The sequence below is a fragment of the Molossus molossus genome, unplaced genomic scaffold (genome assembly GCF_014108415.1).
Source record: "Molossus molossus isolate mMolMol1 unplaced genomic scaffold, mMolMol1.p scaffold_m16_p_4, whole genome shotgun sequence".
In the NCBI taxonomy this organism is placed as follows: Eukaryota; Metazoa; Chordata; class Mammalia; order Chiroptera; family Molossidae; genus Molossus; species Molossus molossus.
The window spans coordinates 128,251,835-128,276,534 of NW_023425377.1; the positions used below are offsets into that span (position 1 = coordinate 128,251,835).

General features: G+C 57.2%; 1 protein-coding gene across 35 annotated transcripts in view; it reads right to left on the bottom strand.

Annotated features, from left to right (window-relative positions):
• The window catches only part of ANK2 (ankyrin 2), a 304,698-nt gene that overhangs the window by 124,984 nt on the left and 155,014 nt on the right, over positions 1–24,700 (bottom strand). For 27 of the 35 annotated variants that reach the window (XM_036241856.1, XM_036241849.1, XM_036241851.1 and 24 more), the window contains exon 1: positions 14,416–14,557. The exons of the other annotated variants lie outside the window; for them this stretch is intronic. In XM_036241856.1, the coding sequence (XP_036097749.1) occupies positions 14,416–14,550 (135 nt within the window). In that variant the 5' untranslated portion in view covers positions 14,551–14,557. Of the gene's footprint in view, positions 1–14,415; positions 14,558–24,700 lie in introns of those variants that run through there. 35 annotated transcript variants of the gene reach the window in all.

Below are 24,700 nucleotides of genomic sequence, written 5' to 3' on the forward strand. Positions count from 1 at the left end.
GGCCTCGCTGGGACCCTCGGGGGAGCGGGGAGTCCCCGAGCGCGGCCGAGACGGGGCCCCGGAAGGAAAATAACGGCCGCTTTTCCAGACGGTGTACCCCCAAACGCTCTGCCACTGCACCCCCAAACGCTCTGCCACTGCTCACGCCCGCTCAGGCTGACCGGGACTTGACGCTGAGCCTGCGCTCGGGCCAAAGGAACCGGAGCCACTGGGCTTCTGCCTCGCTGTCTGGTTTGCAGCCCAGCCTGGTGTGGCCCAGGCTCATCCGTGCTCGTCTGCAGGGGGCAGAAGGCTCGGGGGTCAGGAGCGAGGGCAGCGCTCAGAGGTGCGGCCGGGGCCACGCAGACAGTGACCCCAGGGACTGAGAACACGAGAGTCCGTGCAAACAGCTGCCCAAGACCCGACTGGGCTCGGTAAAGACACTCACCCTTCAGGGCGGCTGCTCACTGGGTCCTCGTCTTCCTCACGCTCCCGAAATCTGATCCGAGGGGAACCCACCGAACTTCCCCCCAAAAGGTCCCGAGGGGAGCCGCTCCGGAGCCCCGGCTTCAGCCCCCGCCACTCTGGCTCTCAACCCTGAACCCGCAGCGAGGACGAGGTCAGACCCGGCCAGGACCTGGGATACTCGTGTGGCTTTGTGGTTCCCACACCCGCTGCCCAAGTATGACGGAGCCAGCAACTCGGACGGGACGTCACTGACCTGCGCAGGGGACGGCCACAGGGCGACGCAGCTGTGAGGGCCCGACCCCCGCGTCCCTCCCTCGAGGACTGGGCGGGGCACTGGGCTCCCTGGCTCAGGCCTCCTGTGACCGGTGACGTGGGGGGGAGATGGGGGTGTCTTCTCTGGGCGTCTCCCGAGGAGCCATGTCACATGACTCACACGTGGGGAGACCACACAGCCAGGACTGAATGTCCTCACGTCACCCAGACGCCAGGCTGGCTCCCGCATCCGTCTCGGGGGTGCCCTGCGGGGGTGAAGGCTGCAGGTCGTGTCTGCGGTCGGCCAGCCCTGGGCGCGGCCCGCGGTGTGGCCAGGGCTCTGCGTCCTCCTCGCCCTCTGGCTGACCCCCGGGGCTCTGCACACGCCTCCCCCGCAGTGACCGAGCCGCCATGACTCTGTGGTTCGTGGCAAATCGAAATTTCCGGAGGATCCTGCCCCCCCCCCCCCCGTTTCGGGCCCAGCACTTAACCGTTCACCCTGGAACAACAGACACCAAACGACACGAGTCACAGAAACATGACATTGTTCCCAGGTACCGTTTTTAAAAATAAAACCGTGTGCTACCCATGACCGTCTACTCACGGAGGTGTGCCGGGAGCTAACACGACGTCGCACGGCAGCTATGATGTAGGGAACGAACGTCTCACCCACGTGAAAGGAGACTGTGCCTGGGGGTACACCGTGCGGGGCGGGAGGCCTCATGAGGACAGGAAACCTGACCGCGGGGGGCAGGGGCTGAGGGCGCCCCACGAGCCGCGTCGTTCTCCCTCCTGGGGACCCACGGGGACTGTCAGCACCCCACGACTGTTTCGTCGGCGAGAAGGAGGCAGCGTCCAGGTCACACCGCGACTCGGCGGGGGACCCCACGGTCCAGCTCCTGTTTTGGGTTCAGAGCATCGACGCCGAGCCGCCCTGTGGGCTGCGTGACCGCAGTGGTGCCCTCGGTCCACGTGTCACCCCGGATCCCAGCACGTGTGCTCAGACGGCCTCGGCGGAGGGTGCTCTCAGCTGCCCGGTCCCCGCCCCACAGCCGCCGCGCCCCGGCAAAGGCTCCAGCCCCTGGGGAGTGAGAGGTGGTGCCCCTCTGAAAGGGGGGAGCACCCACCTCGCTGAAAGGCGGTGCCCCTGTCGCGTGTGAGCCTGTGTCAGAGCGAACTCGGGAATGGAGGCCAGGCTGCCCCTTCACGGACACGCCGGGGGAGTCGCCCGGAGACCCCACTGTGGAGGCTGAGAGGCAGGTGGGGCTGAGGGTGCCGGCACCCCAGGAGCACCCTGTGGCCCTCCGAGAGCCTCCTCCAGGACCGGGCATGCCGTCCAGGGCCGCTTTGGCTGCTACGTGATAACAGTTTTCATAACTGCTTTTCTCTGTTCTGAACAAAATTTCTAAAAAGTAGAAGCAGGTGTAAGACGTAGAGCCAGCCCGGGAATCCAGCAAGAAGGGTCCGGGGGGCTGGGCCCCTGCCCGACCGCACCCCCGGCTGTCACAGCAGCCTGGCTGGACGCTGGGCTCCCCAGAAACCCGCAGGGACGGGGCTCCCCAGACACAGGCCCCCGCCGCCCACAACGAGGTCAATCTGTGATTACAGCTGTCCGCCCGGAGCTTAGGATAAACCTCATCAGGCCGCTGGCCCCGGACGACAGGGAGACCAAAGAGGATTTGGGGGCTGTGGCTACAGACACGGGGCCCTCCGCGGGCTGCTCCCGCTGGGGCGCAGCTGGAAGCTGGAAGTTGGGGTGCATGGGGATGGCTTTCCCGGCAGGTGCTCTGGGAGCACAAGAGGAGGAAGAGGGGCGACTGCAGCTCCAGGGAACGTCTCTGACCGACGCCAGACGGGCCCCTCCCTGCCCCGCTGCCCACGCCCCCGACCAGCCGTCCACCCCGTGCAGTCTGGTGTGAGGAGTTCGGGCTGAGCCCACTGACCCTCCACACCTCGAGGAAGGACAACGTCCTCTTCGATTCCTCTCCACCCAGCTCTGTGCTTCTGGTCCGAGGGGTAGAAAGAGCTTGTTCTCAACCCCAGCAGGGGGGACACGGGCCGGGGGGACACAGTTCAGAGAGCCACATTCTCCCCAAGGAAGGGGCCCCAGAGGGCCCGGGACATATCCACAGGGTCCAAAACTCCTGGCTACAAAACTTTCTTAAAGTCCAAGCTTCTTGCCGGCCCGGGGACAGGCTGGGGTGCTTAGGGAGCCGGTTCAGCAGCTGGGTTTCTCGTCAACGGTAAGCGCAGGGCAGCGGCAAATCCACGCACACGCTCCTTCAAGTGTGCCGGTGTTGCCAGCAGTCCCGCCCCCGAGCACTGCGGGAGGACAGGTGTGCGCCGTCTGTGGCGGGGACGCTGCAAAGCACCCTCCTCGTGGCTCACGAATGTGAGCGTGTCTACGAGGCACCGTCACGGCTGACGAGGCCGCAGCTGGACGGGCTCCTTCCCCACCCATGACGTCTTCTTACAGACGCAGCTGTTACCCGGCACTCATGATGTGACGTGGTCACCACAGAGCTGGCCTGACCTCAACCGTCCCCTCCGGCTGCAGGTTCGAGGAAGAGAACTAATGACGAGTGTTTTGACTCTTATTACGCTTCACGGTAAACAGCCGTCCGAAGCCCACTGAGGGCCAGTCCGTTCCCCGTCCTCTGTGTGTGATCCATGCATGTTCCCGGGTTTGGGTGACTCCTTATTAAAACTCTGACTATACGTCTGGCAGCCGCGTTGGTGGGGTTCCACCTGCCGCCTCTACACGCCCCTCCCCCCCACCGCGGGCCCCACGACACGTCCCTCTACATGGGGGCCGCCTGGGCACCCGGCCAGGCTGTGAGCCCTGAAGACAGACGGCACTTTGTCCCCGTGAGCCCTGCACACCTGCTGCTGCGACATTGTGGCCGACACCTTACGTCCTCCCTCGGTCCCCAAAAGCACCCACGTGAGGAAGCTGGGGCTCAGTGAGACTGAACCGCTTGTCCGTGGACTTTCGGTCGTCGATGCCAGGGCGGAGGCCGGCACCAGAGGCCATCGCCCTCGGGCATCGCCAGCCCCTTGGCGCCCAGGGACCACGTCCCCCCTCAGCTGCCCCGGCCACGGAAGGTGTCCGGGCTCCACGCAGGAAGAGCTCCGGAGACGACCTCTCCTCGGCCTCCAGAGCAGCGAGCAGACTCCTGCCTGCTCCCCGGAGCCCAGGACAGAGGGACCTCGCTCTGCTCACGAATCCCCACACCTGCTCCTTAAACACCGGTCACACCTGTAACTCTCACGTTCTCAGTACAGATTAAGTAGTAAAAATACACCCACAAGAATCCCTTCCGCCAAATTAACTGAAAAGCGAGACGAGTGTAGAATATTAAGTAAAGTAGTAATTTATGAAACCGAAAAAAAAAAAAAACAGACACACACAGGAGTGGGCAGAAGTAGGCTCACAGCTGTGCGGACGCAAAGGCCTGTTCTTGTCTTATTACTTAGTAGCCGCACCCTCTTCCGCATGCACACGGTGACCCTGACACAACAGAATCGCCGCCACAATCCCACTACGCAAACGTAACTTGGCATATTTCGATGCATTTTCTTCTAGAATGTTCCTGCACGTTCAGGGCGTGTGCGTAAATAGCGTCTTTACAAAGTGGAGGAATAAGACTCTGTCTCCCATGCCACGTGCAGCATCGCCAAGTATCCCCACCGCCCAGGAGCCTTGAAAGCTATCCGACCCCACGTAGCCGTGCGCGGAGCGATGGCAGCTGTTTCCAGCGTCTCGAACCCTGCGCACAGCCGTGCCTTCGCATGCCGTCGTCGGCACAGCCAGGCTGAGTGGCGCTGTGCGTGGGTGCTCGCCCGTCCCGTCGGCGGGAAGCCCTGCCCAGCATGGGGACCGCTGGCACCATGGCCTGGGGCGCAAGGCTGTCTGTCCGTGGAGGTGCCAGCCCCAGCCCGGGGCTCACAGACCTGCCTTCGCTCGGGTGGGTGGAGCACTGTGGGTTTATTGTTGTTGTGTGTTTTTTATTGATTTTAGAGATGGAGGAAGGGGGAGGAGAGAGATAGAAACATGGATGAGAGAGAACAGCGACTGGCCGCCTCCTGCACGCCCCCCACTGGGGATCAGCCCACAACCTGGGCATGTGCCCTGACCGGAATCGAACCGGGGACCTCTTGGTGCAGGGTCGACGCTCAACCACTGAGCCACACCGGCCGGGCTCAACCCATTTTTAACTCGTTCTAATGTCTCCTTTCTTACATTTCTGTTTCCTTAAAAAGCCAGCACAGCACAGTGAGCTGTGTGACCCCTCCGATGACCACTCCCCGTGAGCTTCGTGACCGCAGGCAGTCGCTGACCTCAGGTACGCCTGTCTGCTTGTCTATAAGATGCATAGGATTATATGAACTAAAGTACGTAATATAAGTAAAATCCCTAAAACGAGTGCATGGGGCTAGCAGACACTCGATAAAAGTTCATTTGAATACCCGGCCGGCCGAGCCTCATCGGGAGCCGGTGACGTTTAAGTCCGGTAGGTGCCGTCTGAACCCCACCAGGGCTCCGTAAACAATCACTGCTCTCGCCGAAAACTGACAGAATTCCCCTCCATTCCTACAGCTCTGTTATTTCTTTTCTATTCTCCTCTTCTCCACATCGAAGTCGACGTCTGATCCTGGGGTGAACAGACCCCGTCCAGTGCCAGGCGCCCCAGGAGCTGTGCCCGCTGACCTGCCCACACCGGCTCTGCCTGCAGCTGGGCAGCCACATTCCCATGGGGACGGAGGCGGGGCGTCCACCTGGAGCCCCGCTTAGCCCTCCGAGGATGGGGTGTTCATGTGCAGGTCCCCACCACGGGAGAGAATGATTCTCACGTAGACGTTTTATGTCACGTGACAGGAGGGCGGGCGGGCAGGAGGGTGCAGACTTAATGGAATTCATTATCTACTTTCCTGGAAAAAACGATTCAATACTTCATTTTACAGATCTCTTGGAAATGAACACAGAATTTTTTTTTTTTTATCCTCACCCGAGGACATTTTCCCATTTTTTGTTCAGATAGAGTGGGAGGGAGAGAGAGAGAAACATCGACGTGAAAGGGACACATCGAGTGGCTGCCACCCGCACGACCAACCAGGGCCGGGACCGAGGTACGAGCCCTTGGCGGGAACCGAACCCGGGTCTCTCTGGACCGCAGGCTGATGCTCTAACCGCTGAGCCAGACCGGCCAGGGCGGAAACAAACACAGAATTTTAAAACCCAAAAATACCTGGAGTGAATATTGGACACTGCCGGCTGACGTACTGAGACGCTGGGCGGCCGGGACAGCTTTGGGGTCACCTCGCTGACACGTGACATTTCGGCAGAAGCTTGGAAGCGGCCAGAACGTGGTTCTGGGCTTCGGGTCCCGGGCGAGATCATCCAGAACAATCTTGCTGTTCAAACCGGCTGCTCAACGGTAGAATGAAATTCTGATTTTCAAAACATTCTGGGACAGCCTGGCCCGTGTGGCTCCCTGGACAGAGCGTCACCCAGGGACCGAGAGGTTCGGTTCGATACCCGTCAGGGCACAGGCCCGGGCTGTGGGCTCGGTCCGCAGTAGGGGGCGCGCAGGAGACGGACAATCGATGTTTCTCTCTCATCGATGTTTCCATCTCTCTCCCTTCTTCTCTCTCTAAGAAGTCAACAAAAACATATTGTTTTAAATTCCTGGGACACGTTCATAACAGCGTCCCCAGCCGCACCTCGGTGCCGAGATCCTGAGGGTGTTCACAGACGTGCGGTGGTGACAGGGCTCGGGCGGGCGGGAGCCCTAACTGTTCGTTCAGAGCGGAGCCCAGGTCAGTGTGACGCTGTGGCCTCCCCCCTCTGCACCGCCACACACTGTCCCACCCCGAGGTGACACGAGAGCCGCGGCGGGACCCCGTGAGCTGGTGACCGCTCCGCCGTCCCCTCCTGTCCTGTGTGGTCCTGGCGTCCTTAACGGCCACCTCACAGAATTCGACGATCAGCTGAACCCCCTGGACTAAATGAAGCTTCATAAAACGGGAGGTGTCCTCACACACTCGGCCCTGTCTCGTCGGCGCGCCAACCTCTGCGACCCTCAGCGGCGGTCATCACGCTTCCGTGTGCCCGGGGTCACTTAGCGATCCACGTAGTCTTGTTGCATAAACGCTCCTGCTGCCCCCCTCGGAGAGCCGGGTCTGGAGGCCGGGAGGGGCTCAGCAGTCCGTGCCGCTGGACAAACCCCTGGCGGCGCCTCTGCGGCGGGAGGTGCTGAGCGGGACCAGCAGCCCCTTTGTCCTGGGAGTTTACCACCCAGTACGCTCTACCCCTCCTGTGCCCCCGTCATCTCGCTGGTCAGAAGGCGCGGTGGGGGAATGCGTAAGACACCGGCTATGGTGACCCGTTTTATAAAAGAAAAAACGACGTATCACAGATGCATGATCAGTCTGTGCATCACAGAAAACTGTTGCATGTCTTTTGTTTCTGAAAAATGCCCTTTTATAAATCTGGGGGGAAACTAGACCTGACAGCTGAGGAGTTTCGGAAGGAAGGCGTCGCAAATGTTCTCGGGAGCGTCGCTTTCGAGAGACTTTCAGGAGGTGCTGCTCACTGACTTCCCTCCAAAGCCCTGCAGCCCGGACCCAGGGGAGCAAATCTAACCCTCGCGCGCTACTCCTGCCTGGAGAGACCAGGCCTTGGGGGTTTCCTTGATAAAGTGCGACTCCTTCATCAGACAAAGGTGGGTCTTAGAGCTTTAATGTCAAGACGCGACGTGTTCATTTAGCAGTTGTCACACTAGAATCCAGAAGTCGCCACAGTGTCCGGGAGAACGCACGTTCGGCTTCAATCTGCCTTCGGTAACTTACTCATCACTGAGGTAGGTGAAGAGCAAAGCAATCCAGGACTTACAATAAACACCGTGTCAGCAACATTTATCACTCCCCAAAAACACTCTTGCAGCTCAGGGCGTCCACCATCCAGCCCACCTTTGGTCTCCCCTTGTTAGCGCACAGACCCCGAAATATTATACCCCGGGGGGGTCACTGTGCCACTTTTACATCTTAAAAGCAAATTCTAAAGAAAAGCACACACAGGTCTCGTTACAGTCACAGACCCCACACAAGTGGGATGTGAAAGGGGGGCTTGAAAAGCCCGAGAGTTCACATGTCGACAATCCAGCGCTGTGCCCCCACATTTTAAGGGGAAACCTTTCCAGGGGAACGGGGGCGTAAGAAAAGCCGTGGGTTCTGCTTGTGCCAAGATGAATTTTACGTTTCACCCACGAACGGGGCCTTCCACCCAAAACAGCAACTGGAAGGGGGTGGGCACTGCAGGCGGAGGGCTTGTGGCCGCGAAGCCAGCCCGCTCCCGGGGTCCCAGCCCCCTCACACCCCGGCCTGGGAAACGCCCCTGGACACAGTGCATTACACGAGGCAGAGGAGAGGCTACGAAGATTATTGCACGGTTCAAATAAGTCACTATGTTTGGTTTGGGGGAACCTCAGTGCAAGAAAAATATGATTGAAAGAGTGTGTTAGATACTGACTGCTTATATTGTCATTATTCCTGTAATTATTCACGAAATCTTCCACCGAGTTTCTTTAAAAGGCAACTATTGCATTTTATGTACAGCTTGGAAGAGAGGAGAATGATCCAAGAAAATATATACTGTTTCACAAGGACAGTGTTTCACGTGCCCCTGTCTCATGCCGGTGATGTGTGTGCGCCTGGAGTTGGGTACATTCCTGTTTTGAGCGGAAGGTTATAATGAAAACTCCAGTTGCTACGTTCTTTAAATGACTTCAGGGATGTCCTTTGGATCTCGACCACCGTTCACAGTTTCAGCGCCTCTGGTCTTGGGGGCTTGTCAGCTGAGCCAAAAATGCCCCCAGCTGCCACTTGGTGATTTCTAGTTGTTAGTTTATTCGTATTTTCCACAAGTAGGTATTGAGCCTCTATGAGGTGCTACGTTCTTTGTGAGTCATCGCAAAGAGAGCGGAGTTTCTGATACGCAAACCCCAGTCCGGTCGATTCTCCTGAACGCTCTCTGGTCAGTGGTCTTTCGCTGGACTAGAGCCCAGGCTCCCGAGCTGGGCTCACGATGCTCAGCGATCCCAGGCTCAGGTGCAACATGCCCCACAGAGCCAGGTGCTCCTCTGCTTCTACGGTCTCCACCCAGGTGTTAGCGTGGACCCCAAGACTGAGTCTGTGACCTTCCGTAGGGCTACAAGATGTGACTTCTGCCACCCCGAGACGGAGGGCGGTCCCTCCGAGGCAGCCTGTCCCCACCTGCGCTGCACCCCCGCTGTGGCAGGTCGCTGGGACCCCGCTGTGTCCAGCCAAGGCTCTGTGTCCTGTTTGTGGTGCGCCTGGCTTGGCACCTAGCAGGTGCTCATAAAGGCTCTGGGTGCACGTTCTTCCCAGGGGGACCCAGCCTGCGCTGCTTCCAAGTTCGCTTCAGGCTGTGGCTCTGTCGGCAGAAGGGAGACTCTGGACACTTAACAAGAGCACAGCGTAGGCTCCGCCCTCACGTGGGTGCGGCTGTGGCCCTGGAGGGAGGAGGCCCGGAGCCTGCTGGCTGCTGGCCCGGCGTGTTCCTTTGTTCACTCTCTGGGCATGGACGTGGCCTGGGAGCCCGGGGGAGAGGCCCCAGGTGCTCAGGAGCAGGGTCACCTCACGGGGCTCAGAGAGCAGCGGTCAGTTCACCTGTGTGAACGCATCTGTGTCCTCAGCTGGTCCGGCCCCGCCCTGGCTGCAAATCAGACGGTGACCTGTCCCCCACCCCCGTGCACCAGGCTTCCCCAACGTGAGGCCAGCACGGCACAGGTGTGCATCCCACACCCCACGGTGCTCAGCGCTGCGGCCTCCAGGGCACAGGGGACAGGGGGCGGGGCAGGTCCTGTGTCCAGAGCTGACTGGAAGCCCCGGGGACGGGAGCCATGTCTTGTCTGTCACGGATCATCCTCAATGCGGCCATTCGGAAGGTATGTGGCCATCACCTCCTAGCCCGTGAAATGCTTTACCAGATGATTTTCATCACATTTGGCTCTTTCTAGGGCTAATATCAAACTAATTAGATGAAGTAAGTTTCCGTATAGCAGTTATAAAAAGGCTACTGAGGAAATTTAAAAGCCCGTATTTCCATCTTCTTAGAACTCAAAACTGAAAAACAAGTTTAACTGTCTCGACGTACTGATATGCTTTGTTGATAAGGAATCACACACGCACATATGCACACACATGCACACGCACCCACGTGCACACATATGCACAGACACGCGCACACACACTCCGTCATAAACAGCCTGTCTCGTGTCCTTTCTTTTTTTTTATAACAAAAACCATCTTTCAGTAACAATGACACCACCTGAAGCTGAGCACCCCTCGCCCCCCGTCAACACCCCGATCCTGTCCTCCATCAACGTTCCCTTCGGGGCTCTGGGACCACCGGTCGTCCCCCAGCTCCTTCCTCTGCACGAGGACCTGTCCTCCCCCGGGGGGACACAGAAAGACACAGTGAGAGCGAGAGGCTTGCGTCTCATGAAGTCCCAGCACCTCCCTCACCGCAGCCTCCAGAACCCCCTGTCCTCCGGGGCAGACCCAACCCCTCCACCAGACCCACCGTGTTCAGGGGAAACTAATCTGCCAGGTGCGTGCGGCCTCTCAGACCGGTGCCCCCCACCTGCCTCGCACATGGGGCTCGGCCCCGTCTGCGGCCCTGGGACAGCCCGTTCACTCTCCCCCAGCCAGGCGGCTGGCTCCCCTCCCCGAGCGGTGGACGCTGCCGCCACCGTGTTGCCGGCGCCCGGGACCAGCTCCGCCAGGACTCGCTGACCACGCGCTGTCTGTCCGCTCAGCTCAGCAGCAAACACGGAACCATTCTCACAACGGCGCCAGAATTCACCACGTGGTCCAAAGTCACGAGACGGTTCATAGAATGAAGATGAAATTCTTTACTACAATTGGGGGAAATGTCCAAATACATGAGATACGAAAGCAAAAGCCCCTGAGGACAGACCGGCAAAGAGAGAAGAACGTGGTCCTGGACAAGGAGCCGGGAGGGAGCAGCCACGTGGCGTCTGCGATGGAGAACCACAGTGAGGGTTTCGCTCTTGGGACGAAGCAAACTGATCCGACATGGTGAAGGCACGACCATAACAGATACATGCTCTCGATGCAAGAAACAGACTGACTGCTCTCAGACCAAAATGCAAGTCTACAAATGATGCCAAACCAAAAATACAAGCCCACGAGGAGAAGACGATCTACACACATCCGCCACGCTGCAGGGGTTCGGGGCCAAGGCCAGGCCCGGAGGCCGTCTCCCAGGGCCACGCCTGCACCCCACCCGGCTGTGTGCCCCGCCCCCACACAGTGAGCTGGGACCAACGCAGTGAGGGTGGGCGGACACACCATCGGGGGCAGAAGGGAAAGTGGAAAGGCTTCTGAGAGACGAGTTCCCCTTCTGTGAACGCGGCCAGGACGTATTCGGAGTAAGACTGAAAACAGCCGGATTTTGTCCCTGCCCCCGGGGCTCCACTTTGGGGACAGTCAGGCCGACTGTGACGTCAGCAGACCTGAGACCTTCAAGGACTAACAGGAGAGGAGCCCCCTCAGAGGGAGCCTGCCCTGCACCCAGGAGCCTCCCCTCTCTCTGGGGCCGGGACTTCTCAGGGGACTTGGAGCCAAGTCTCTGGGGCGGACGCTTCTGCCTCTGAGTTCGGTGAGGGGCAGGATGGACCCGGGACTCGCCTGGACGGAGGTGCGTCACCCAGGTGTGCCCCTGCCCACGCCCCCGCCCACGCGAACACCCTGCACCACAGCCTCGCTGCTCCGGCAAAGCAGAGTCAGAAATTGTGACCAGAGTGGAAGCGGGTTCCAAACTCCTCTCAAACAATTAGGAAGGTTTGCCGTGCGCCCGGGAACAGACAGGACAGTAACATTGTTTTAATGTATATCTTTGCAAAACAGAAAGAGTAACTACGATTAATAGTCAGTCATAGAAAAGTTTAGCAACTGATCATTGATAACAGAACAATTGTGGTGTTTTCGCGACACACGGCAGTGAGCGCCGGCACCTGGACCCCGAGGCCGGGACGCCTGCCACGTGCCCCTCGGGCTGAGCGGTGTCAGGAACCTAAATATTAACTTTCAGATACGTTATAAAAACATACTGGACAAATACAGTATTTGTCCAATTACAGAATTTAAAAATGGTGTGGCTTATTAGCTGTTCATCTTTTTTTTTTTTGCTGGAGTTTTAAAAGCTGTTTTATTAAAAGCTTAGAAAATGATCATACTGTAAAAAAACATATGTAGTCTCATCATCTATTTGGGGTATAATTTCTGTGTTTAGCTATATAACATATCTAAACATTATCGGGTCTGACTGTCTTTATGTTTCTTATAAAAAAATCTTATAAGCCTATAGGTGGAATTTAAATATAGACATACAGTAAAATTGTTCAAGGAGAATTACTTTTGTTTGATCACTTCCAACACAATTCCTGGTAACCGATTTATTCAAGATTGCTGTACTTACTTATACACACACGTCAGAACAATCAAAATGCTAAATAAAACTTAGAGAAAAGAATGAAGTTAGAATTTAAATCAGGCCTTCCAGTCTAGCACTCGACTTTGTATTTTTTCATGAGTTTATATCTGGTTATAAATAAAGCTGGAAAAATTATTTATTTGCAATGTGTAGCCTAACAACACAATAAACTCTAAAAAAAAAAATCCTAAGCTTATTTCTAGAAGAAAAAAAAGTTGTAAAACTATAAGCTCTGCAGTCTTAAGAATTACTTGTCATTCACTGTGACCAGCGTGCCCGGGGGAGGGGAGGAGCAGGGTTTTCATCGGCCTCCCCTGCTTCGGAGAGAGAGAGGACGGACCTCAGTTTGGGGAACCCCCAGACCGAGCGGGGTCTCCGCCCTCGTGGAGAGCCCTGAGCAGGCCGCAGAGGGAGCAGACATTCCCGCCTCCCAGCCTCCCCAGCCACGCGGGCACCACGCGGGCACCACGCGCTCCGTCAGAAAACCTGACAGAAAAGTTTCATCGAGGCTCCGCAGGTGTGAAGTGAGTCCTTCCGCTCAGAGATCAACTGTAATGTTTTTATAAAAACCGACCTGCTTGTTTTTAGGGCCAACACGTATGTGAGTAAGCGCAGAATGATGTTAACAAGGGAATGATGCTGCCGCTCATCTCTTCTAAACGTTCACATCGTTTTCTGACTTCGAGGTTTTGAGCAGAGTTCTCACCCCATCCCTCAGGTCTCAGAACCATGCTGGGGTTTCCCCCAAACCCCATCGGTGCATCGAGACATCGCCGCTCTGCCCTCGCGTTGTCAGAATAACCTTTTACACTTCGTTTTTAAAGCCCCTGGAACTCATTCCACGTGGTACAGCTTTCTCAGTGATTCGTAAATGGTGAAAGGGTAGAATTCACTTGTGTAAATTAAAAATACCGAAGGAAGTATTAACTTCATTTTGCAGACTGGTCTAAATGCTGCATTTCATACATGATGAAATGTATCCACAGAAACTGCCTTTTGAATGAAGTCGTTACTTCCTAGGAAACACCTCACAATGTAGCAAGCATGTGGACTTACTACAGGTCACACAAGAGTCACCCTTTCACCCCTTGGTGCACACATCACTCCAGGGGGATGCTCAGCAGTCTGGGGTGACCCCCTTGGCCAAGGGGTATCGTTTAAGCCAAAACTCAAAAGAAGCAGCCCTGCTCCTGTCCGACCTGGGCTGGGCGGTGCTCCAAGCAGGTGCCCTCCTCCCACCTGCGCCCCCCGCCCCCCAGCACCGTGCAGGCCCTGCCGCGTGGGGACACTGAGGCTGAGTGCAGTGTTCATGGGTCGACTCCTGGTTGGTCTCAGCCCCGCGGTGCTCTGAGAGAACCCCAATGCTCCAAATTTATGAAATTGGTCCGGGTCAGAGGGCAAGCCAGAACAGGGCACCTCCTCAGACGCCACCCGTCCCCACCGTTCTGAGACTGTCTGGCACCATCCTCTGCTCCTCCTACTCCGACTCCTGCACCTCTGATCACCCCGGTTTCACCCCGAAATAAGTGGCAGTAAAAACAAAGTCCTGCACTTGACAGATCACAGATAAGCTTACTCTCCAGCAAATATGAAAACCAAAATATTTCAGAAGGTTTTTGCACACCCTCCCCCCCCCCCCCGAGAAAACCACAATAAGCCTTTGTAGCCATTTTGAGGAACATACCAAGACTCTGAATTATTAAAATTTGAAGTCATTGAACTATCTGCTCAACTTTTAAGCCTCTGCATGAAATAGTATCGTTAGGACCAGACAGCATTGAAAGGCCTTTTCAGGGAAGTTAGTCAAATGGTAAATGTCGCTGGAGGCTGAAGCTGGGCCCCAGTCGGCACACACTTGAAACACGCAGTGAACCAAGCCTGACGCACAAACGGCAAAGAAGGGGACAGCTGCGTGGGAGGGCGTCCGCAGGGCCGGTCAGGCCACCGCGAGCGGAGCCTCGGAGAACAGTTCAGACCGAAAGACGGCCCCTCTGCTCATTCCCAAATGTCACTTGGCAGCTGAGGCCCCGCGGGACCCCTCAGCGTGACGGGGAGCAGGTCAGGTGGCCTCAGGGCTTCGTCTCACTGGGCTGACTTCCGTCCAGGGAGCCCGGGACCTGACCAATGAGGTCCACCTGGGCCTCCGCCTGTCCTCCCTGCGGCTCAGGACTCACCCGTGCCCCCAGCTCCAGGGTGTCCGTGCTGCTGCAGCTGCAGGCGTCCAGGGCGCTGTCTGCCTCCTGCAGGCGTCCCTGCGCCCTCGCGCTCTTGTCCGCGTGGCAGGAAGGGCAGAGGGCAGCGTTGCCCATCTCAGCTCCGCACTCCAGCGTCGGCGGGCCTGTCCCTGCCCCTGCGCTCTGCCCGGGGCTCCCGGGGGCACGGTGGCGGGGACGGCTGTTCCGGGTGGCCCCTGGCTCCCCCCCTCAGTGCCCCTGCACACCCCTCACTGGTTTTCCCCATCTGGCCGGGGGGGGCTGGGGTCAGGAAGACGCAGAACCCCAGCAACTGCAGGCCGCGTTCAGGGCCACCTCCAAAGCAGGCGCCGCCCGGCTATTTTTACACCTACCCGGCCAGCTATGCACGGCCAGGCGGGGGAGGGGCAGTGTTGTGCTGTCTGTCGCCATGTGAGCGGCCGGCTTGACACAGGACCTCGGTCCCTGCTGGCCGGGCTGTCTCTAAGGAGGGCGTTTGTATCGCTCCGTGGACGCCGTGGCCCCCCAGCCCCCTCTCCGCCACTCAGGGGAACCAGGTCTTGGCGCCCTTGTCCCCGGAGGAACAGGTGCCTCCGGAGCTGCTCGACCCGGAGGCGCCCCAGCCGCCCCTTCGGCATTTCAGACTCACGGGAAACTCGCCAGCTTCCTACACGTGAGAGCGGGCGTTTCGTACCGAATTCCTTTTCATTTTTACTTTGAAAGCGTTTACCCAACTTTACATTTAAAAAAAAATCAGGAATGGCTTCAACGTCACGCACACTGTCTCTGAGACCGTGTTGCAGATTCTGAAAGAAGCCGTCTCCGCCAGACGGGCGCAGGAGACGGGAGGTTTGTGAGGACGATCGTGACGGCCCTGAGACCGTGTCGTGGGCTGCGATGGTCCCCCCCCCCCCGGGGTTCTCAAAAACTGCGCGTGATTATTCTAACCTTACTCCAACCCTGCTGCAGCTGCAGGCGTCTAACCTTACTCCAACCCACCCACCCACCCCCAGTGGTTATTTGTTCTGAGTGGGTGTCTTCTCTTCCAAATAGATTTTAAACGGCCCGACAGCAGGGTCTGGACAGAGACGTCGGCAGCTTCCCCACACGCTGCGTTAACCGTCGATGCATAAGGAAGGTGCCGCGAGGAAAATGATTGTTCGGGAGAAGCGAGCGGTGGAAGGCACTTAGAAACCAACCCCAAGAAATCTCAGAGCTCACCTTTCCCCTGCGTCAGCTTTTACATGGCAAATGCTTGGCCATTATTTTGTAAATTAAAATCAGCATTCCTGAGTCCGACTACCCCTCCCAAGGGCTGTCCAGAGCCCAGGACGGAAACGGGAGCTGGTGTGTGGACGGCAGAGCCCGAGAGCACCACGCTGGCCGGCCGCACTGAGGGCTCCGCGGAGCCCAGCCCGGGGTGCACTGATGCAAAGACCTGCCCCCCAGCTTCTGCTGCATCACAGTTTTCAGGGAAATTGTTTCACCCCTTAGCTACAGGGGGAGGCAGCTCTTAGAACCTTTTTTTTTAAATATATATTTTTTCTTTATTGATTTTAGAGAGAGCAAGAGAAAGGGAGAGAGAGGTGGAAACATCGATGAGAGAGAATGTCGACTGGCCGCCTCCTGCACGCCCCCCACTGGGGTTTGGCCCACAACCCAGGTGTGTGCCTGACCGGGAATTAAACCAGTGACCTCTTGGTGCAGGGTCGATGCTCACCCACTGAGCCACACCGGCCGGGCTAGAACCACTTTTTAAAATGCATGACAATAATGAGGGGGCCTCACTGTCCACTCACAATGAAGGGGAGCAGAATGTAAACACGAAACGTCAACGCTTCAGGTGAAGGTGTTGATGAGACAGCGCTGCAGTGGCTGAACGCCTGAATGATCTTTACTTAAACTGGATAATGACACCTCCGAGGTCAGGGGTGTGCAAACTCTTCGGAAGGGATGTTTCTAGCTTCCGTCTTCCCCACAGCTCTGCCCGACAGCACCAGGCGGTGCCCCCTTGAATGGACCGAACGTTTTATTCAGAACGTGCCCCTGAGATTTCGCCGGTTGTTGGAAGAGGCACAACCCCCTCCCACTGTGGGACTTGGTTCACTGCTTCTGAAACAAAAATGTCATATTCAACAGTCTTTAATGTAGAATCGTGCTGCTGAAAGTTGAGAGTAAATCCCCAAACTTCTCCCCAGCCTCCTCCCTGTATTTGAGAGACGAGCTCGGTGCACCCCACAGAGGAGCCATGAGCCGTCCAGAGCAGGGGTGCCCCTGGGTGCTGGGTGACGAGGTGCCCACCAGCACGGCATGAGCTGCCTCGTCCCCCTACCCCAGGCCCCCCCTGGCTTCCCTCTGTCCGAGCGGCGCCCTCCCCGCGTCTGCCGTGCTCACTGTCTCTTTCAAGTGCATCCGAACGTCCTCTCTCCCGCGAGGGTCCCAGGGACGCCTAGTGCTGGTCCGAGTCGCACCCTCTTGACGAAGGCTGGGGCGTGACCACTCTCACTCTCGGTACCCACCTGCCCGTCTCTCCCACCAGCTCTCAGATGTAAGACGCAGACCGCGTGCTACGTGACTGTTAGGTAAAGAACGAAACGCAGCCGTGGGCAGGGACAGACGTCCTAACACGGATGTGTCACTGGACACACTGACCTGTGCTTCTCCTTCTCACGTATGAACAGCAACAGATTCCAAAATCCTAAACCTCTCCACGTAGGACCAATCTCCACTTCATTTCCAGGTTTGCAATAAACATCCCTTTTAGCCTTTGAAAAACACTAACAACATTTGGGGTGAATGTCCCTGGGAAAGACTGTTGTGCTCTGTTAAGAAGACAGAGCATGGCCCTGGCCGGTTTGGCTCAGTGGTCAGAGCGTTGGCCTGCGGTCCAGAGAGACCCGGGTTCGGTTCCCGCTAAGGGCACGTACCTCGGTTGCAGTTTGTCCCCGGCCCTGGTTGGTCGTGCGGGTGGCAGCCACTCGATGTGTCCCTTTCACATCGATGTTTCTCTCTCTCTCTCTCTCCCTCCCACTCTACCTGAACAAAAAATGGAAAAATGTCCTCGGGTGAGGATGAAAAAAAAAATAGAAGACAGAACATGAACCAGAAATACCATGGTAACAGCTCCGAGAAAAAACACGTAGTCTAAGCGACGACGATGCGTCTTCTCGGCCCCTCCCCCTCCTCCGTGCAGGAAGGAGACCCCAGCGGAGAAATGTTCTGCTCAGCGAGTCCACGCCCACCGCTGTCCCCGGCAGCCCAGGGCCCTCCAGGTGTGACGCCCTGGCCGCGGTGGTGCCCGGACAAGGACGCAGAGAAATGCAGGTGCACGCGCTGCCCTGGGGCTCTGCCTCCCGCCTGGCAGGTTTCAGTCATTAACCTGGACCAGAGCATCGGTGTGAAACCACCCCCAGGGCACAGCCTCACAGTCCGAGGCGTCCTCCTGACAAACCCCAGGGACGGGGCCGCGGGGGCCAGAGCGTCCCAGCTCCGTGTCCCAGCGGTGAGCGGAGACTGGCCGCCACAGGCTCGTCGTGGCGATGGAACAACCCGTCCAGCTGACGTCTGTCCGTCGGGGGCCACGCCCTGCCGTGCACTGTCCCCGTGACTGCTGGGCTCTCGGTGGACATCTGACAAAGGCTGCTTTCTGCCAAGCCGGAACAATGTCACCCCTGTTCTCAGAAATGCCTCCAAGTCATTAGGGCGAATTACTCAGAAAAAAATAGCGGCCAACTCGGCCAACTCGGAGCAGGGCGCTCGACCTTGGTGCGGGATTGAGACAGTGAAATAGATCCAGGGCCCCTGTGTGACCCGTCGGCCGTACCTTCCGAAATGTCCCCACTCCTGCACTGCCGGCCCCTCCCCCGCGTGGCTGCCATTCGACCCCTCAAAGTCCAAGCCGGGAAGGACTGAGAGCGAAGGTCAGCGCTCGGCTGTGTCGTCCAATAGCAGGTCCCAGGACAGCAGGTCTGAGAACCGGCCACTCGGTGTCCAATTTCACCCCGAAAAGCAGCAGCAAGGATGACGGAACCCTCAGAAAACTAACACCACCGAGAAGAAACCCTTTCGGTTCTTTGATTTAACCCGCGGCACAGGGAGGGGACCCCTCAGCGACAGTTCGTACCCCAGGTTTCTGCTCAGCCGCTAATTCACGTGGATTCGTGTGGCCTTTACCAAAGCTGGGCTTTAATTTTATTTTTTTGAATAAGGGGGTTAGACCGCATGACCGCTAGACCTGTCCCGTTCTGAGGGCCCCTGCTTCTGTGGAACCGGACTCGTCACCGTGTGAACGCACACCTCCCACGAGGTAGAGTCAAAGATGACCATCTGTGTCGTTTGTTATCACAGAAAAAAAACAGATAAGAGGTGCAGGTGTCCTGCTCCCGGGCCCTGGTCCTGTGAGCTGCCTGGTCAGCGGCGATGCTCTGGGACCACGGGAGGGGAGGGGACGTGTGACCACCCCCTGTTACACAGCCGCTGCCTCTGCCCCCCACGGTGTCTGCATCTCACGCTGGGCCCCGGCTCTCGCCTCCAGACGGACGGACGCAGGGACAGCCCTGTCCGGCAGGGCTCTGACGACAGGCATCCGCAAGCCAAGTGCACGAGCCAGTCGGACCTTCTCCCCCAACGACGGCAGCGGACGTGGTCTTCAAGGCAAGTGGCATCATGTTAAGAAACATTGGAGAAAACGTGTTGGCTGAAGTCTGTGAGGTGGTGTGTTGGAAAGAATGAACATCTCACTGAGCATCGGGGGTTTGTCTCTCCGAGCTGTGGGGTGATTCAGGAACACCTACCACGGACGGGAGCGAGGGAGCGCGCCTCCCCGTCTAACCTGCCGCTTGAGTGACGGGCAGACGTAGTCCACAGCCCCCACGAGGGCCTCTCGGGTGGACATGGAGGGGTAAGGTCACCTGGGCGGAGCTGAGAGATCTGCTGGACAACAGCCCCTCCCAGGCAGACACGAGCAATGGTTCTGGTGCGACGTATTTCTCTGATTAAACGGGTGTTTCAAGACTCCTGTTGCGCGTGAGCGCGCCACACCCAGTCACGTGACACCAAGGGGGCGTGCCCACGGGAACATCGGGGTCCCGGCCACACGTCTGCCCATTCCTTGGCTGGAAGTGAGGCCTGTCAGGACTCCCACCCTGGGCTGTTACGTGACTGACCGACCGGAGAGCCCTTGTATAACGTATAGATCCACACCAGGAACCGGTGTCAACCGCAGCCGGCTTGTCTAACCGAGGCCAGAATCGACAAGTTCTATTTATGCCCAAATCAATCAACATGAACCGCAAGCTGTTCACATGGCCCCCGGCATCAATTAACCAATTTATCTTTGTTTATTTTCTGTGAATCTTCACCAGAGGATATTTTTCCATTGACTTTTAGATGAAGTGGAAGGGAGGGAGGAAGAGAGAGAGAGAAATATCGACGTGAGAGAGACGCATCAATTGGTTGCCTCTCGCACGACCCCAAAAGAGGGGGATCAAACCTGCAAGCCAGGGACATGCCCTTGACCGGGAATCAAACCTGAGACCCTGTGGTCACAGGCTGACCCCCTAACCGCTGAGCCAAACGCAGAGCTTAGCATTCGACAAGGTCATCGGGCGGGCCGACCTGACGGGACTTGCAACCCACCTCCAAACGGTGTCTTACTGTTTTCTAAGTGATCAGAAACCGGCCACGAAGCTCAGACGCGTTATCTGTGACTGAGACTGGCGAGTACAAACCCACTGGTCCTGTTCACATTCCTCAGCTCTCCCCGCCCCGAGCACGTGGACGACGTGGTCCCGTGATGGTCCGCGGGCATTACGTTACCTACACGACACGCTCCCCCCGGGCATTCTAGGGTAGTGCCACCTTCCCATCAGCGTTCGCGTTAGGACCTACGAGGGCTCGATGTTTTCACGCATCCGCCGTGACTGAGCGCCTTCCCTTGCGAAACAGAGCCCCGTTCAAGGTAACCACGCAAGCACTCAAGTATTCTCATCTATTAGTCTCAAAGTGTTTTAAAATAGTAATTTCCCAACAAAATAAATGCACACACAGCATTTGACATGGAGCAGGAGACAGACATTTAAGATGAAAGCCGGGCTGTGGCCGGGCTCCCATCCATCAAGAACGTCGTCAAGCCCAAACCGGATGTGATACGTGTTCACACTGGAGCAGACGTGAGCACCTACTGAAATGACCCGACTTGGTGAGAGCACAGTGGCCGGCTTCCGGAAGGGCCCTGGGGCCTCGGGTCTGGTTTATCAGCTCCGCCTCGCCCCCCTCGGAGCCGTCGGAACAGGTTGCCCTTCGCCATGTTGTGCCCGGACGCTGAGTGTGCACTGAATCCAGCATTAAATGAACTGCAGTCGTGGAAGGATGGACCCGATTCAACCTATTTCCTCAGCTGTGAGAACTCAGACCACCAAGAAGAACCACTGTCCAACCGGTAATTCAGTTCTATTTCAAGATCTCTCTAGAGTAAATGTATTATTCGTACCTTAAAGTATAAATAAACGTTTATAATCATTCTCATATTATTCATCCTGAGAAAATTTCCTGATTATATACATTTGTGCTCCCTGAAAATGGAGAGGGTTTTTGTTTTTTTTTCAATTTTTTTTAATCCTCACCTGAGGACCCTCTTCCATCTGTCTTCAGAGAGAGAGAGAGAAACATCGATGTGAGAGAGACATCAACTGGCTGCGACTAGGGCTGGGGACCAAATTGCAACCGGGGTACATGCCCTTGACCAGAATCAAACCTGCGACTCTTTGGTCTGCAGGCCGACACTCTAACTGCTGAGCCAAACGGGCCAGGGTTCCTTTTTTAAGTTTTTAATTATGTCCTTTGTCTTTCTTTGATGTCACCGGCAACCGAAACCCCGGGGGATATAAAAATAAAAGCATGATCACATCAATATCGTTAATTCAGTGCTTCTAAAATTGGGTCAGTGTGGTCTTATCCCCGCGTCCGTCACCGGCCCCGTGGGGAAGAGAGAACACAGCCTCCACTTGGACGCCAAGTCCCGTCGGCCCAGCAGGAGCCAGCGAGCTCTCCCGGGCTGGCCTCTGTGCGTGCCGACCCTGGTCACGCGTCACGCGGCGCGGTCCGCGCCTGATGGAAGGCCTCGGCAGGAAGGTGCGGGAGGAAGGAAGAAGAAACGTAAACATGATGCGAAAATACAGATCTGTCTCTATCACTTGAGAGGTTTTTTTTAAGAGCAGTTATTAAAAATGCTTTTCATACAAATGTTTGTCCTTTCTAGCAGTTCTTTGGCGCTGGGATTGAAACATGCTGGGAGCTCTCTTCGGTCCACCAAGAACCCCTCCGCTAGGCCAGTGTTCTCCCAAAGCGGCTCCGGACCCAGTGTCCAGCTCACAGCCAGCCCACCCAGAGGCGGCAGCCAGAGCGGCCCCTCAGAGCCGCCGCCGGCCAGGGCGTGGCCCGTACTTCGAGGTGCTGCAGAGGCCAGAGCGAGCGATCCCTCTCCAGTCTCGTCTTTGCCTTTTTCTCTCGTAATTTCTTCTGGACTCTCAGAAGCAACGAGCCCTCCCCCAGGCGACCCCTTTTCTCCCTATCGCAAGAGGTCCTGCCGCAGGGGCGGGACAGCTGTGGGCGGAGCCGCAGCAGAGGGGGCGCCACAGACAGTGGCCGGGGACAGAGACAGACACTGCCTGGAACGGCCCGGTCCCGGGACTTCCGGCGGGGATCTGACACAGCAGGCACTCACCACTGATTATCGAATAAACAGACAACGTGTCTTCCTGAACACCTTTCAAATAGGATTGGTTTTGGAAACACTGTCGTTCATCCAGTAGATATTTGTCCAGCAGGACATGTCAGGCCCAAACACACGATTTACAAAAAAGGGGCGAATGTGGCCCAGCCCGTGTGGCTCAGTGGACTGAGCTACATCCCATGGACTGAGAGGTCCGGGTTCGATTCCTGGTCAGGGCACAGGCCAGGGCTGCAGGCCCGATGCCCAGTAGGGGGCGTGCAGGGGGCGGCCCATCCTTGTGTCTCTCTCACATCGATGTTTCTATTTCTCTCTCCCTTCCTCTCTGTAAAAAATAAATTTAAAAAAAAACATGAAAAAGAGGAAAATGTGAAACATTTCTGATGCGCACGCAAGTGCTTCAGTAAAGTCTGCGCTGATCCATCGATTACCGTTAATGCTCCTTTGTTTTGTTCCCATTTTGACTTTTTTCCAGGTGTTTGAATTTGCTGCAAAGGCGCGGAGCCCACTGCTGGCCACGTGGGTGTGGGGGCCGGAGAGCGCAGAAGGGGAGCCCCCACAAGACAGCTGGTTCATCAGGCAAGAATCAGACCCTGGACAGCACCCCGGTATTTCAACCTCGCCCAAAGCCTACGGGGGTAACCACTGCCAAGGCAGAGAGAAATGGGGCGTTTCCTCCAGAGGTGCAAGTCACCTGCTCTCACCGTGTGTGCCCCACCCTCACACACACACTCACACATACTAACATTTACTCACAACTCACACACTCTCACACACACTCACACACACCCTGGGGCTTGGCCTTGCTGGGCCTGGAGGCATCAGGATGCGGGAGCCTCCTCCAGGCCGCTCCCGGACGCTGTAGCCAGCTGTGTCCTGTGCTCAGCCCCCACTGAGGCCCCCGCAGACCCTGCCTTCCTGTCCCAGAACCGTCCCCCTTCCTCGCCCACGGCCAGCACTGGGCCTGCCATCTCCTCCGTCTGTGACTCTCACCTCCTCTCCTCTCCAGCACTTCCTCCATCTCCCCACGTGTCTCTTACTCCGAGCAGGACTCAGCATCAGCGCAAATGTTAACTGGTGACGACAACCGGTAAGAGCAGACTCAGAACGGGGGGGGGGGTCTCCTTCACACAACACCGAGCCCAGTGCTCCGCCGGGACCTGCCGCCTTCGCCGCGGGAGACCCTTCCTGAAGGACCAGCCGTGGAAACGGAAAGGCTGCCCCCTTCTTCCCAACGATTCCCAACCCCTGGGGCCACGACACTTAGTCTGACCTCGCGCTGCGATCGCTGACACGAGGCGGCGATTTCTACCCAGACCCTCACGGTCTCCTACAAACCTAGGCCACGTCCGATGTGGTTGACCAAGGACATCACGACAATTTGATGTTATCCTAAATTATTCCTAAGAAAGAACCATCGATGAGAGTGACGGCTGCTTCCATTAACCACTGACATTTTAAAATGTCAATTTTACTGACAGATGTTCTTTCTATTTTAATGACATTCGATTTGAGCTGCTTTGGGGATCAAATGTTAAAACCATCTCCAGTAAGGACTGTGCTCTCTTCGTTCTGGGGGCTGGGGGAGCTCGCTCATCTCACAGTAAAATAAGGGAGATGAGAGTCTCTGCTTACTGAAGGAGCCGCACGGATCCTTGACCTGGGTCAGCAGAGCAGAAACAGCCTGAGACCTTCACCTCGTGCCCACGCCCTGTCCGGAGCCGGCGTACCTCGGCGCCTGCACTTCTCAGTTGGCTTTGCGTTGATGTCCCCGGGTCCCCCTGCGGCTGCCGCAAAAAGACAAGCTTCCAGGAACTTCTACAGCTACCCCCATCCGCACTGGATAAACGGACTTCAAATTAACCACCCACTTGGGCCTGTGAACCCCCTCCCTTGTCCCCATCTTCTAGGGGCGCCCGGGGGAGACCACCAGGGCTTCTCCACCTGCCCTGATGCAGGGGTCCAGGTGGCTCGCGCACGTGCAGTGCTAACCCTCCACCCCTCCTGTGACCTGATTACAGGGACCCTGCTGTCGGGGGACCACGTCCCGTCTCGGAAGAGGCTCCCCTCCCCGCAGGCTCTGCCCCCAGATCTGTCAGAGATGTGTGTGTGCTGACGGATACCGATCTGCACCCGACTGTTCCCTCCAGCGTGACAGGGTGCGTTAGAGACACGCGGGCACCTGTCAGCCAGGGTTCCCTCTTCCCCCTCACCCTTCCCTCTCCCTCCTGAGGAAACACGGTCGTTCTGCCTGTGGCATTGCTGCGAGGTGAGCGAGTCACAGCCTGAGCCCCGAGCCCCGAGCCCCGAGCCCCGAGCCCCGAGCCCCGAGCCCCCTCGCGCCGCTCTGCTCTCCCTGGGCACTGGTGGCCCGAAACGCTGGCCGTTAGCTGTCCTACAGCTTAACTTCAAAGTACCAGAAGTCAGATATGGGGTCGTAGTGACCCCAGCACAGGTTACAGAACAGGGGTGCGCCGTGGAGTCAGACGTCTGGGATCTGTCCACCACCAGAGGTATTTATCTGCTGTGCGATTTGGG